At 42.0% G+C, this 16,228-nt stretch overlaps 1 protein-coding gene across 1 annotated transcript in view; it reads left to right on the top strand.

Annotated features, from left to right (window-relative positions):
• tecrb (trans-2,3-enoyl-CoA reductase b) overlaps nucleotides 1-16,228 on the top strand; it is a 25,527-nt gene extending 9,299 nt beyond the window's left edge. The window contains exons 3-12 of the mRNA XM_045690788.1: nucleotides 2,621-2,672; nucleotides 2,845-2,889; nucleotides 11,249-11,352; nucleotides 12,846-12,961; nucleotides 13,198-13,303; nucleotides 13,717-13,789; nucleotides 14,715-14,761; nucleotides 14,884-14,941; nucleotides 15,067-15,155; nucleotides 15,636-16,228. Coding sequence (XP_045546744.1) covers nucleotides 2,621-2,672; nucleotides 2,845-2,889; nucleotides 11,249-11,352; nucleotides 12,846-12,961; nucleotides 13,198-13,303; nucleotides 13,717-13,789; nucleotides 14,715-14,761; nucleotides 14,884-14,941; nucleotides 15,067-15,155; nucleotides 15,636-15,809 — 864 coding nt within the window. The 3' untranslated portion in view covers nucleotides 15,810-16,228. The remainder of the gene's footprint in view (nucleotides 1-2,620; nucleotides 2,673-2,844; nucleotides 2,890-11,248; nucleotides 11,353-12,845; nucleotides 12,962-13,197; nucleotides 13,304-13,716; nucleotides 13,790-14,714; nucleotides 14,762-14,883; nucleotides 14,942-15,066; nucleotides 15,156-15,635) is intronic.

The raw sequence follows: 16,228 nt of genomic DNA, 5'->3' as shown, positions 1-16,228 counted from the left end.
CTGGGGTGAAGTCATAAAGAGACTAGAATGTCTGGGAGAGACCTGTGATGTCACAAGTAGACTATAATCTCTTGAAGACCTTACCTCTGTGATGTCATAAAGATTACATGTCTGGAGAATATTTGTTTTTGTGATTTTATAAAGAGTAGAATCTCTGGGAAAGACCTCTGTGATGTCATGAAGACACTAGAATATCTTAGACCTGCAATTCCATAAATATACTGCTCAAAAAAATAAAGGGAACACTTAAACAACACATCCTAGATCTGAATGAAAGAAATAATCTTATGAAATACTTTTTTCTTTACATAGTTGAATGTGCTGACAACAAAATCACACAAAAAGAATCAATGGAAATCCAATTTATCAACCCATGGAGGTCTGGATTTGGAGTCACACTCAAAATTAAAGTGGAAAACCACACTACAGGCTGATCCAACTTTGATGTAATGTCCTTAAAACAAGTCAAAATGAGGCTCAGTAGTGTGTGTGGCCTCCAAGTGCCTGTATGACCTCCCTACAACGCCTGGGCATGCTCCTGATGAGGTGGCGGATGGTCTCCTGAGGGATCTCCTCCCAGACCTGGAATAAAGCATCCACCAACTCCTGGACAGTCTGGTGCAACGTGGCGTTGGTGGATGGAGCGAGACATGATGTCCCAGATGTGCTCAATTGGATTCAGGTCTGGGGAACGGGCGGGCCAGTCCATAGCATCAATGCCTTCCTCTTGCAGGAACTGCTGACACACTCCAGCCACATGAGGTCTAGCATTGTCTTGCATTAGGAGGAACCCAGGGCCAACCGCACCAGCATATGGTCTCACAAGGGGTCTGAGGATTTCATCTCGGTACCTAATGGCAGTCAGGCTACCTCTGGCGAGCACATGGAGGGCTGTGCGGCCCCCCAAAGAAATGCCACCCCACACCATGACTGACCCACCGCCAAACCGGTCATGCTGGAGGATGTTGCAGGCAGCAGAACGTTCTCCACGGCGTCTCCAGACTCTGTCACGTCTGTCACATGTGGTCAGTGTGAACCTGCTTTCATCTGTGAAGAGCACAGGGCGCCAGTGGCGAATTTGCCAATCTTGGTGTTCTCTGGCAAATGCCAAACGTCCTGCACGGTGTTGGGCTGTAAGCACAAGCCCCACCTGTGGACGTCGGGCCCTCATACCACCCTCATGGAGTCTGTTTCTGACCGTTTGAGCAGACACATGCACATTTGTGGCCTGCTGGAGGTCATTTTGCAGGGCTCTGGCAGTGCTTCTCCTGCTCCTCCTTGCACAAAGGCGGAGGTAGCGGTCCTGCTGCTGGGTTGTTGCCCTCCTACGGCCTCCTCCACGTCTCCTGATGTACTGGCCTGTCTCCTGGTAGCACCTCCATGCTCTGGACACTACGCTGACAGACACAGCTAACCTTCTTGCCACAGCTCGCATTGATGTGCCATCCTGGATGAGCTGCACTACCTGAGCCACTTGTGTGGGTTGTAGACTCCGTCTCATGCTACCACTAGAGTGAAAGCACCGCCAGCATTCAAAAGTGACCAAAACATCAGCCAGGAAGCATAGGAACTGAGAAGTGGTCTGTGGTCCCCACCTGCAGAACCACTCCTTTATTGGGTGTGTCTTGCTAATTGCCTATAATTTCCACCTGTTGTCTATTCCATTTGCACAACAGAATGTGAAATTTATTGTCAATCAGTGTTGCTTCCTAAGTGGACAGTTTGATTTCACAGAAGTGTGATTGACTTGGAGTTACATTGTGTTGTTTAAGTGTTCCCTTTATTTTTGTTGAGCAGTGTATAATATCTGTGATGTCATGAGAGAGTAGAATATCTGGGGAAGGCCTGTGATGTCATAAAGAGAATAGAAAGTCTGGAGTGGAACTCGGTGATGTCATAAAGAGAATAGAATGTCTGAGGGAAGACCTCTGTGATGTCACAGACAAATACAGTAGTAGAATAATGTCTGGTGAATGTTGTCAGGATGCCAAAAAGAATGGAGTAGCCTAGTGGGGAGTCCAGTGTTCAGAACCTTTCAGTTTGACTGTGACCCACCTTCAATACAGTCTTTGTACACACACCTAGTCCTTATCAACTATCCAGTAAGGACTAACCATGACTTACCTATCATTTAGGAAAGGTTAGTTCTGGTCCATTGTTCCTCTGCCAGGCGATTTTAATAGTGGGCCATGGCTGGGCAGAACCATCCAGTCCCTGCTGACTGGAGTTAGGGGGGGGGGTATGTGAGGGCTAAGCCCCCAGGATGAGGCAGTCTGGCTGGGGGAACAGGGTTCAGCACAAGCCCCTAAACCTCCAGACTTGGCTTCAGTCTGGGAGTGGCCGCTGTTACGAGTGTGTGTGTCCCCGTGTCCATGGTTTTGTGTGTGCATCATTTGTCTGTGGGATTGTTGTTGCGGTGTGTGTGTGTGTGTGTTGGCGCTGTATGTGTCTGTTTATATTTATGCTGTGTGTGTGGTGATAATACCAGCTGTTTGATACCCAGTACCCAGGGGGTGTGGCCAGAGCTAGAGCTAAATTTACTTGTAATCACATGAAAGGGCAATGAGAGGAGGAGGGGTGTGTGTGTGTGTGTGTCCCACTCATCTCTCTTGATCTGCAGGTTGAGCCAAATGCCACTATTGGGGAGATCAAGTCTATGTTCCACAAAAGCCGTGAGTACGACCTCAGATTGACATTACACAGCAGCACATGCTACTACAATTAAATTCACTTCAATATACAGTATTTCAATTAAATAAAGCTAAAGAGTTGACCCCCCCCCCCCCCCTTGTCCGTGTATCTGTCTTCTTTCTTTGTCTGGTCTCCCTTGTCCATCTGACTCAGATCCTCAATGGTACGCAGCCAGACAGTCCATCCGCCTAGACCCAAGTAAGTCTAACTCCAAACCAGTCTTCTGATGTTCAGTCTGTATGAAGACCGTGTTGATATCTATAGTATAGTAGTGATGGTAGAGGACAGTGTTGATATCTATAGTATAGTAGTGATGGTAGAGGACAGTGTTGATATCTATAGTATAGTAGTGATGGTAGCAGGCTGGTAGAGGACAGTGTTGATATCTATAGTATAGTAGTGATGGTAGAGGACAGTGTTGATATCTATAGTATAGTAGTGATGGTAGAGGACAGTGTTGATATCTATAGTATAGTAGTGATGGTAGAGGACAGTGTTGATATCTATAGTATAGTAGTGATGGTAGAGGACAGTGTTGATATCTATAGTATAGTAGTGATGGTAGAGGACAGTGTTGATATCTATAGTATAGTAGTGATGGTAGCAGGCTGGTACAGGACAGTGTTGATATCTATAGTATAGTAGTGATGGTTGAGGACAGTGTTGATATCTATAGTATAGTAGTGATGGTAGAGGACAGTGTTGATATCTATAGTATAGTAGTGATGGTAGAGGACAGTGTTGATATCTATAGAATAGTAGTGATGGTAGAGGACAGTGTTGATATCTATAGTATAGTAGTGATGGTAGAGGACAGTGTTGATATCTATAGTATAGTAGTGATGGTAGAGGACAGTGTTGATATCTATAGTATAGTAGTGATGGTAGCAGGCTGGTACAGGACAGTGTTGATATCTATAGTATAGTAGTGATGGTAGCAGGCTGGTACAGGACAGTGTTGATATCTATAGTATAGTAGTGATGGTAGAGGACAGTGTTGATATCTATAGTATAGTAGTGATGGTACAGGACAGTGTTGATATCTATAGTATAGTAGTGATGGTAGCAGGCTGGTAGAGGACAGTGTTGATATCTATAGTATAGTAGTGATGGTAGAGGACAGTGTTGATATCTATAGAATAGTAGTGATGGTAGAGGACAGTGTTGATATCTATAGTATAGTAGTGATGGTAGCAGGCTGGTAGAGGACAGTGTTGATATCTATAGTATAGTAGTGATGGTAGAGGACAGTGTTGATATCTATAGTATAGTAGTGATGATAGAGGACAGTGTTGATATCTATAGAATAGTAGTGATGGTAGAGGACAGTGTTGATATCTATAGTATAGTAGTGATGGTTGAGGACAGTGTTGATATCTATAGTATAGTAGTGATGGTACAGGACAGTGTTGATATCTATAGTATAGTAGTGATGGTAGAGGACAGTGTTGATATCCATAGTATAGTAGTGATGGTAGAGGACAGTGTTGATATCTATAGTATAGTAGTGATGGTAGCAGGCTGGTAGAGGACAGTGTTGATATCTATAGTATAGTAGTGATGGTTGAGGACAGTGTTGATATCTATAGTATAGTAGTGATGGTAGCAGGCTGGTAGAGGACAGTGTTGATATCTATAGTATAGTAGTGATGGTAGAGGACAGTGTTGATATCTATAGAATAGTAGTGATGGTAGAGGACAGTGTTGATATCTATAGTATAGTAGTGATGGTAGAGGACAGTGTTGATATCTATAGAATAGTAGTGATGGTAGAGGACAGTGTTGATATCTATAGTATAGTAGTGATGGTAGCAGGCTGGTACAGGACAGTGTTGATATCTATAGTATAGTAGTGATGGTTGAGGACAGTGTTGATATCTATAGTATAGTAGTGATGGTAGAGGACAGTGTTGATATCTATAGTATAGTAGTGATGGTAGCAGGCTGGTAGAGGACAGTGTTGATATCTATAGTATAGTAGTGATGGTAGAGGACAGTGTTGATATCTATAGTATAGTAGTGATGGTTGAGGACAGTGTTGATATCTATATTATAGTAGTGATGGTAGAGGACAGTGTTGATATCTATAGTATAGTAGTGATGGTAGAGGACAGTGTTGATATCTATAGTATAGTAGTGATGGTAGCAGGCTGGTAGAGGACAGTGTTGATATCTATAGTATAGTAGTGATGGTAGCAGGCTGGTAGAGGACAGTGTTGATATCTATAGTATAGTAGTGATGGGCGAGGACAGTGTTGATATCTATAGTATAGTAGTGATGGTAGCAGGCTGGTACAGGACAGTGTTGATATCTATAGTATAGTAGTGATGGTTGAGGACAGTGTTGATATCTATAGTATAGTAGTGATGGTAGAGGACAGTGTTGATATCTATAGTATAGTAGTGATGGTAGCAGGCTGGTAGAGGACAGTGTTGATATCTATATTATAGTAGTGATGGTAGAGGACAGTGTTGATATCTATAGTATAGTAGTGATGGTAGAGGACAGTGTTGATATCTATAGTATAGTAGTGATGGTAGCAGGCTGGTAGAGGACAGTGTTGATATCTATAGAATAGTAGTGATGGTAGAGGACAGTGTTGATATCTATAGTATAGTAGTGATGGTAGAGGACAGTGTTGATATCTATAGTATAGTAGTGATGGTAGAGGACAGTGTTGATATCTATAGTATAGTAGTGATGGTAGCAGGCTGGTAGAGGACAGTGTTGATATCTATAGTATAGTAGTGATGGTAGAGGACAGTGTTGATATCTATAGTATAGTAGTGATGGGCGAGGACAGTGTTGATATCTATAGTATAGTAGTGATGGTAGAGGACAGTGTTGATATCTATAGAATAGTAGTGATGGTAGAGGACAGTGTTGATATCTATAGTATAGTAGTGATGGTAGAGGACAGTGTTGATATCTATAGTATAGTAGTGATGGTAGAGGACAGTGTTGATATCTATAGTATAGTAGTGATGGTAGAGGACAGTGTTGATATCTATAGTATAGTAGTGATGGTAGCAGCCTGGTAGAGGACAGTGTTGATATCTATAGAATAGTAGTGATGGTAGAGGACAGTGTTGATATCTATAGTATAGTAGTGATGGTAGAGGACAGTGTTGATATCTATAGTATAGTAGTGATGGTAGAGGACAGTGTTGATATCTATAGTATAGTAGTGATGGTAGAGGACAGTGTTGATATCTATAGTATAGTAGTGATGGTAGAGAACAGTGTTGATATCTATAGTATAGTAGTGATGGTAGAGGACAGTGTTGATATCTATAGAATAGTAGTGATGGTAGAGGACAGTGTTGATATCTATAGTATAGTAGTGATGGTAGAGGACAGTGTTGATATCTATAGTATAGTAGTGATGGTAGAGGACAGTGTTGATATCTATAGTATAGTAGTGATGGTAGAGGACAGTGTTGATATCTATAGTATAGTAGTGATGGTAGAGGACAGTGTTGATATCTATAGTATAGTAGTGATGGGCGAGGACAGTGTTGATATCTATAGTATAGTAGTGATGGTAGAGGACAGTGTTGATATCTATAGTATAGTAGTGATGGTAGAGGACAGTGTTGATATCTATAGTATAGTAGTGATGGTAGAGGACAGTGTTGATATCTATAGTATAGTAGTGATGATAGAGGACAGTGTTGATATCTATAGTATAGTAGTGATGATAGAGGACAGTGTTGATATCTATAGTATAGTAGTGATGGTAGCAGGCTGGTAGAGGACAGTGTTGATATCTATAGTATAGTAGTGATGGTAGAGGACAGTGTTGATATCTATAGTATAGTAGTGATGGTAGAGGACAGTGTTGATATCTATAGTATAGTAGTGATGGTAGAGGACAGTGTTGATATCTATAGTATAGTAGTGATGGTAGAGGACAGTGTTTATCTATAGTATAGTAGTGATGGTAGAGGACAGTGTTGATATCTATAGTATAGTAGTGATGGTAGCAGGCTGGTAGAGGACAGTGTTGATATCTATAGTATAGTAGTGATGGTTGAGGACAGTGTTGATATCTATAGTATAGTAGTGATGGTAGAGGACAGTGTTGATATCTATAGTATAGTAGTGATGGTAGAGGACAGTGTTGATATCTATAGTATAGTAGTGGATGGTAGAGGACAGTGTTGATATCTATAGAATAGTAGTGATGGTAGAGGACAGTGTTGATATCTATAGTATAGTAGTGATGGTAGAGGACAGTGTTGATATCTATAGTATAGTAGTGATGGTAGAGGACAGTGTTGATATCTATAGTATAGTAGTGATGGTAGAGGACAGTGTTGATATCTATAGTATAGTAGTGATGGTAGAGGACAGTGTTGATATCTATAGTATAGTAGTGATGGTAGAGGACAGTGTTGATATCTATAGTATAGTAGTGATGGTAGAGGACAGTGTTGATATCTATAGAATAGTAGTGATGGTAGAGGACAGTGTTGATATCTATAGAATAGTAGTGATGGTAGAGGACAGTGTTGATATCTATAGTATAGTAGTGATGGTAGAGGACAGTGTTGATATCTATAGTATAGTAGTGATGGTAGAGGACAGTGTTGATATCTATAGTATAGTAGTGATGGTAGAGGACAGTGTTGATATCTATAGTATAGTAGTGATGGTAGAGGACAGTGTTGATATCTATAGTATAGTAGTGATGGTAGAGGACAGTGTTGATATCTATAGTATAGTAGTGATGGTAGAGGACAGTGTTGATATCTATAGTATAGTAGTGATGGTAGAGGACAGTGTTGATATCTATAGTATAGTAGTGATGGTAGAGGACAGTGTTGATATCTATAGTATAGTAGTGATGGTAGCAGGCTGGTAGAGGACAGTGTTGATATCTATAGTATAGTAGTGATGGTAGAGGACAGTGTTGATATCTATAGTATAGTAGTGATGGTAGAGGACAGTGTTGATATCTATAGTATAGTAGTGATGGTAGAGGACAGTGTTGATATCTATAGTATAGTAGTGATGGTAGAGGACAGTGTTGATATCTATAGTATAGTAGTGATGGTAGAGGACAGTGTTGATATCTATAGTATAGTAGTGATGGTAGCAGGCTGGTAGAGGACAGTGTTGATATCTATAGTATAGTAGTGATGGTAGAGGACAGTGTTGATATCTATAGTATAGTAGTGATGGGCGAGGACAGTGTTGATATCTATAGTATAGTAGTGATGGTAGAGGACAGTGTTGATATCTATAGTATAGTAGTGATGGTAGAGGACAGTGTTGATATCTATAGTATAGTAGTGATGATAGAGGACAGTGTTGATATCTATAGTATAGTAGTGATGGTAGAGGACAGTGTTGATATCTATAGTATAGTAGTGATGGTAGCAGGCTGGTAGAGGACAGTGTTGATATCTATAGTATAGTAGTGATGGTAGAGGACAGTGTTGATATCTATAGTATAGTAGTGATGGTAGAGGACAGTGTTGATATCTATAGTATAGTAGTGATGGTAGAGGACAGTGTTGATATCTATAGTATAGTAGTGATGGTAGAGGACAGTGTTTATCTATAGTATAGTAGTGATGGTAGAGGACAGTGTTGATATCTATAGTATAGTAGTGATGGTAGCAGGCTGGTAGAGGACAGTGTTGATATCTATAGTATAGTAGTGATGGTAGAGGACAGTGTTGATATCTATAGTATAGTAGTGATGGTCGAGAACAGTGTTGATATCTATAGTATAGTAGTGATGGTAGAGGACAGTGTTGATATCTATAGTATAGTAGTGATGGTAGCAGGCTGGTAGAGGACAGTGTTGATATCTATATTATAGTAGTGATGGTAGAGGACAGTGTTGATATCTATAGTATAGTAGTGATGGTACAGGACAGTGTTGATATCTATAGTATAGTAGTGATGGTAGCAGGCTGGTAGAGGACAGTGTTGATATCTATAGTATAGTAGTGATGGTAGAGGACAGTGTTGATATCTATAGTATAGTAGTGATGGTAGAGGACAGTGTTGATATCTATAGTATAGTAGTGATGGTAGAGGACAGTGTTGATATCTATAGTATAGTAGTGATGGTACAGGACAGTGTTGATATCTATAGTATAGTAGTGATGGTAGCAGGCTGGTAGAGGACAGTGTTGATATCTATAGAATAGTAGTGATGGTAGAGGACAGTGTTGATATCTATAGTATAGTAGTGATGGGCGAGGACAGTGTTGATATCTATAGTATAGTAGTGATGGTAGAGGACAGTGTTGATATCTATAGTATAGTAGTGATGGTAGAGGACAGTGTTGATATCTATAGTATAGTAGTGATGATAGAGGACAGTGTTGATATCTATAGTATAGTAGTGATGGTAGCAGGCTGGTAGAGGACAGTGTTGATATCTATAGTATAGTAGTGATGGTAGAGGACAGTGTTGATATCTATAGTATAGTAGTGATGGTAGAGGACAGTGTTGATATCTATAGTATAGTAGTGATGGTAGAGGACAGTGTTGATATCTATAGTATAGTAGTGATGGTAGAGGACAGTGTTGATATCTATAGTATAGTAGTGATGGTAGAGGACAGTGTTGATATCTATAGTATAGTAGTGATGGTACAGGACAGTGTTGATATCTATAGTATAGTAGTGATGGTAGAGGACAGTGTTGATATCTATAGTATAGTAGTGATGGTCGCAGGCTGGTAGAGGACAGTGTTGATATCTATAGAATAGTAGTGATGGTAGAGGACAGTGTTGATATCTATAATATAGTAGTGATGGTAGCAGGCTGGTACAGGACAGTGTTGATATCTATAGTATAGTAGTGATGGTAGAGGACAGTGTTGATATCTATAGTATAGTAGTGATGGTAGAGGACAGTGTTGATATCTATAGTATAGTAGTGATGGTAGAGGACAGTGTTGATATCTATAGTATAGTAGTGATGGTAGAGAACAGTGTTGATATCTATAGTATAGTAGTGATGGTAGAGGACAGTGTTGATATCTATAGAATAGTAGTGATGGTAGAGGACAGTGTTGATATCTATAGTATAGTAGTGATGGTAGCAGGCTGGTACAGGACAGTGTTGATATCTATAGAATAGTAGTGATGGTAGAAGACAGTGTTGATATCTATAGTATAGTAGTGATGGTAGAGGACAGTGTTGATATCTATAGTATAGTAGTGATGGTAGAGGACAGTGTTGATATCTATAGTATAGTAGTGATGGTAGCAGGCTGGTAGAGGACAGTGTTGATATCTATAGAATAGTAGTGATGGTAGAGGACAGTGTTGATATCTATAATATAGTAGTGATGGTAGCAGGCTGGTACAGGACAGTGTTGATATCTATAGTATAGTAGTGATGGTAGAGGACAGTGTTTATCTATAGTATAGTAGTGATGGTAGCAGGCTGGTAGAGGACAGTGTTGATATCTATAGTATAGTAGTGATGGTAGAGGACAGTGTTGATATCTATATTATAGTAGTGATGGTAGAGGACAGTGTTGATATCTATAGTATAGTAGTGATGGTAGAGGACAGTGTTGATATCTATAGTATAGTAGTGATGGTAGAGGACAGTGTTGATATCTATAGTATAGTAGTGATGGTAGCAGGACAGGACAGTGTTGATATCTATAGTATAGTAGTGATGGTAGAGGACAGTGTTGATATCTATAGTATAGTAGTGATGGTTGAGGACAGTGTTGATATCTATAGTATAGTAGTGATGGTAGAGGACAGTGTTGATATCTATAGTATAGTAGTGATGGTAGAGGACAGTGTTGATATCTATAGTATAGTAGTGATGGTAGAGGACAGTGTTGATATCTATAGTATAGTAGTGATGGTAGAGGACAGTGTTGATATCTATAGTATAGTAGTGATGGTAGAGGACAGTGTTGATATCTATAGTATAGTAGTGATGGTACAGGACAGTGTTGATATCTATAGTATAGTAGTGATGGTAGCAGGCTGGTACAGGACAGTGTTGATATCTATAGTATAGTAGTGATGGTAGAGGACAGTGTTGATATCTATAGTATAGTAGTGATGGTAGAGGACAGTGTTGATATCTATAGTATAGTAGTGATGGTAGCAGGCTGGTACAGGACAGTGTTGATATCTATAGTATAGTAGTGATGGTAGAGGACAGTGTTGATATCTATAGTATAGTAGTGATGGTAGAGGACAGTGTTGATATCTATAGTATAGTAGTGATGGTAGAGGACAGTGTTGATATCTATAATATAGTAGTGATGGTAGAGGACAGTGTTGATATCTATAGAATAGTAGTGATGGTAGAGGACAGTGTTGATATCTATAGTATAGTAGTGATGGTAGAGGACAGTGTTGATATCTATAGAATAGTAGTGATGGTAGAGGACAGTGTTGATATCTATAGAATAGTAGTGATGGTAGCAGGCTGGTACAGGACAGTGTTGATATCTATAGTATAGTAGTGATGGTAGCAGGCTGGTAGAGGGTAAGGATTGATCATGCAACTTGTTTGTGGGGCTGTTATTAATCAGAATTCTCTCTCTCTATCAGAGGGTAAGTCTCTAAAGGATGAGGATGTTCTGCAGCATCTTCCTGTGGGAACCACGGCAACCTTCTACTTCCGAGACCTGGGAGCTCAAATCAGCTGGGTCACCGTGAGTACACACAGGCACACACATACCACACACACGTACGCACGCGCTCACTAACTTGTCTGTTAGTTTCCTCCTGACCTTGGTTGAAAATGTGTTTTTGTTGAGAGTCACTATTAAAGCCCCTGTCACATTAACTGGGGGAGGGAGAGAGAGACGTGGGGGAGAGACATGGGGGAGGGAGGGAGAGACGTGGGGGAGGGAGGGAGAGACGTGGGGGAGGGAGGGAGAGACGTGGGGGAGGGAGGGGTGACTGTCGGTTTGGCAGGAGCAGGTGTGGAAAACCGAGAGCGATAAATGTATCCTCCCTGGCTGGCTGACTGGCTGGCTGACTGACTGGCTGGCTGGACATCTGTTAGTACAACACAAACACCAGTGTGACACTAGGAGGAGAAGGAGAGCTGGCCAGACTAGAGAGAGGGAGAAAAGTAAAGTTATGTTTTGTAAGTTATTCATGATGACGGTAGCAACAGTTTTTAAAATGGCTTTGTCCATCGCTGCTCATGAATGATCTGTAGCTCTGACACGACAGGGTTTATGAATGATCTGTAGCTCTGACACGACAGGGTTTATTATGAATGATCCGGAGCTCTGACACGACAGGGTTTATGAATGATCCAGAGCTCTGACACGACAGGGTTTATTATGAATGATCCGGAGCTCTGACACGACAGGGTTTATTATGAATGATCCGGAGCTCTGACACGACAGGGTTTATTATGAATGATCCGTAGCTCTGACACGACAGGGTTTATTATGAATGATCCGGAGCTCTGACACGACAGGGTTTATTATGAATGATCCGGAGCTCTGACACGACAGGGTTTATTATGAATGATCCGGAGCTCTGACACGACAGGGTTTATTATGAATGATCCGGAGCTCTGACACGACAGGGTTTATTATGAATGATCCGGAGCTCTGACACGACAGGGTTTATTATGAATGATCCGGAGCTCTGACACGACAGGGTTTATTATGAATGATCCGGAGCTCTGACACGACAGGGTTTATTATGAATGATCCGGAGCTCTGACACGACAGGGTTTATTATGAATGATCCGGAGCTCTGACACGACAGGGTTTATTATGAATGATCCGGAGCTCTGACACGACAGGGTTTATTGTGAATGATCCGGAGCTCTGACACGACAGGGTTTATTATGAATGATCCGGAGCTCTGACACGACAGGGTTTATTATGAATGATCCGGAGCTCTGACACGACAGGGTTTATTATGAATGATCCGGAGCTCTGACACGACAGGGTTTATTATGAATGATCCGGAGCTCTGACACGACAGGGTTTATTATGAATGATCCGGAGCTCTGACACGACAGGGTTTATTATGAATGATCCAGAGCTCTGACACGACAGGGTTTATGAATGATCTGTAGCTGGACTATATAATGCCGAACAAAAAATATAAATGCCACAATTTTAGTTACAGTTGACATAAGGAAGTCAGTCAATTGAAATAGGTCTCTGTCTCTCAGGTGTTTCTGACAGAGTATGGTGGTCCTCTCCTCCTCTACCTAATGTTCTACTTCCGTGTTCCCTTCATCTACGCCCCCAAATATGACTTCACCACCAGCAAGCACTGGGTCGTACAGTGAGTCTCTCTCACACACACACACACTGGGTCGTGTAGACGACTGTAGTCTGACGGCTGTATATCTAAGTGGAACTGCAATGAGCCGCTTGTTAATGTGAATCATATTTGTCTGCTAGTTGAACTCTAGTTCATCGAACTACGAATGGCAGGAATAAAGAGAACCTTTGTCTTTGGTTTCTATGGTGAGTATCCTGGTGCATGTTGGGTAATGTAGTTTGTGTGTGTGATCCCAGTCTAGCCTGTATGTGTCACTCCTTCCACTACCTGAAGAGACTCCTGGAGACCCTGTTTGTCCATCGCTTCTCCCACGGGACCATGCCGCTACGCAACATCTTCAAGGTGACACACACACACACACACACACATTCAGAACACACACTCTTTCTCTCTCTCTGACTGACACACACCACAGCCTTAGTTGCCCTCTTACCTCATCGTGAGGGTGTATCACCTTACACATACCTCATCTGGGGAACCCTAGCCTGTCTCTTCAACCCAGGGTGACCTTTGAACCTGCTGAGAGATTCTGGGGTCATCTGACACTGTGGTTTGCATCCTAATTGGCTCCCTATTTCCTATGTAATGCGCTACTTTTGACCAGGGCCCATATAACTCTGGTCAAAAGTAGTGCACTATATAGTGGATAGTGTAATGGGCCCTGGTTAAAAGGTAGTGCGCTATAAAGGGAATAAGGTGCAATTTGGGATGACGCTTGTGTGTGATACAGTGTGTTCTGTCTTCCTGTGTTCCAGAACTGCACCTACTACTGGGGCTTTGCTGCCTGGATGGCCTACTATATTAACCACCCTCTGTATACACCACCTAGTGAGTACGCTACTATATTAACCACCCTCTGTATACACCACCTAGTGAGTACGCTACTATATTAACCACCCTCTATATACACCACCTAGTGAGTACGCTACTATATTAACCACCCTCTATATACACCACCTAGTGAGTACGCTACTATATTAACCACCCTCTATATACACCACCTAGTGAGTACGCTACTATATTAACCACCCTCTATATACACCACCTAGTGAGTACGCTACTATATTAACCACCCTCTGTATACACCACCTAGTGAGTATGCTACTATGTTAACCACCCTCTGTATACACCACCTAGTGAGTACGCTACTATATTAACCACCCTCTGTATACACCACCTAGTGAGTACGCTACTATATTAACCACCCTCTATATACACCACCTAGTGAGTACGCTACTATATTAACCACCCTCTATATACACCACCTAGTGAGTACGCTACTATATTAACCACCCTCTGTATACACCACCTAGTGAGTACGCTACTATATTAACCACCCTCTGTATACACCACCTAGTGAGTACGCTACTATATTAACCACCCTCTGTATACACCACCTAGTGAGTATGCTACTATGTTAACCACCCTCTGTATACACCACCTAGTGAGTACGCTACTATATTAACCACCCTCTGTATACACCACCTAGTGAGTACGCTACTATATTAACCACCCTCTATATACACCACCTAGTGAGTACGCTACTATGTTAACCACCCTCTGTATACACCACCTAGTGAGTACGCTACTGTATTAACCACCCTCTGTATACACCCCCTAGTGAGTGCGCTACTATATTAACCACCCCCTAGTGAGTGCGCTACTATATTAACCACCCCCATAGTGAGTACGCTACTATATTAACCACCCCCTAGTGAGTACGCTACTATATTAACCACCCTTGTCTTTTCAGCAATCTATGGTGAGCAGCAGGTCAGGATTGCCCTCATCATCTTTCTGGTAAGACTCTACTGTTCTATGCTCTACTATAATGTACTCTACTATAATGTACTCATCCTGTATACTATAGTAATAGAACAATATCATAGTAAATGGTTATTTAGTAGATGCTATCTTCTCAGTTCTGTCAGGTTGGTAACTTCTCCATCCATATCGCCCTGCGGAACCTCCGCCCACCAGGTACACACTCCTATTGAATATGCAAACATTACAACACATCAATCAATTCAACATACACACTGTTTTCTCTGTCTGCTACAAAACAGCAGCCCACAACAAACTGAATCTCTCTCTCCCTCCATCAGGATCTAAGACCAGGAAGATCCCCTACCCCACTAAGAACCCCTTCACCTGGATCTTCCTGCTGGTCTCCTGTCCCAACTACACCTATGAGGTGAGTCTTGGACCCCTAGGCACAGATCTAGGATCAGCTTCCCCTCCACCAATCATAACCTTAACCATTAGTGGGGAAATGCAAAAATCAGCGTCTAGGGGCAACTTCACCCTGTATTTAGTCCAGGGTGACACTGCCCTCTGCTGGTTAGGAGGAAGTGTGTAACATGTGTCTCTCAATGTAGTTGTTAGGCTCATGGCCACCTAGTGGCAGAAGTTGGCAGTGAAATTCTAGTGTATAGGAAACCGGGTTGGATAGCTGGTCAGTTATTCAACTGAAATGTGTCTTCCACATTTAACCCAACCCCTCTGAATCAGAGGGGGGGGGGGGCTGCCTTAATCAACATCCACATTATTATGTATATGCGTGTGTGTAACACCATCGTTCTTTCTCCCATGTAGTCTGCCCATAGCTGCCTTTAGTGTGTGTGACATATATAAAGGTGTGTGTGTGTGTAACACCAGCTCTCCTCTCCTGTAGCTGGGCTCGTGGTTTGGCTTCACCTTGATGACTCAGTGTCTGCCGGTGGCTTTCTTCACGGCGGTGGGCTTCATCCAGATGACGGTGTGGGCCAAGGGGAAGCACCGCAGCTACCTGAAAGAGTTCCGGGACTACCCTCCTCTTCGCTCGCCCATCCTCCCCTTCGTCCTCTAGAGGTGAATGGAGACCCCCCTCCATCCCAAACCTACACTGGGACTGACCTGGAATGAGAACCCTGCCCCCTTGACCCCCCCCCCCAAACATTTTGAGGAGACTGTCTTATACTATGCTTTCCCGCACAGAAGTTTCTGCCTAACAACGCTCCTTAACCCACTTTTGATTGGCTATTGTTATTTTTCTTAGTGTTTTGGCTGTTTAATAACCTGACTGACAGTCTGGCGTGTCTCAAATGGTACACTACAGGGCCCTCTGGTCAAAAGTAGTGCACTACATAGGGGCTAGGGAGCCATTTGGGATGTAACAAGGTGTAGGCCTATCTGCTCTGTGTTACTTTCGTTTTTTTTACTCAAATATTTGGAAGTATAACAATACCAAAGTCTGATCAGAAATGGGAAGTAAACCATGACACACTT

This window comes from Salmo salar, chromosome ssa12, assembly GCF_905237065.1.
Source record: "Salmo salar chromosome ssa12, Ssal_v3.1, whole genome shotgun sequence".
NCBI lineage: Eukaryota > Metazoa > Chordata > Actinopteri > Salmoniformes > Salmonidae > Salmo > Salmo salar.
Note: the sequence above shows the minus strand (reverse complement) of the source record. Positions and strands in the feature narration are given on the sequence as shown.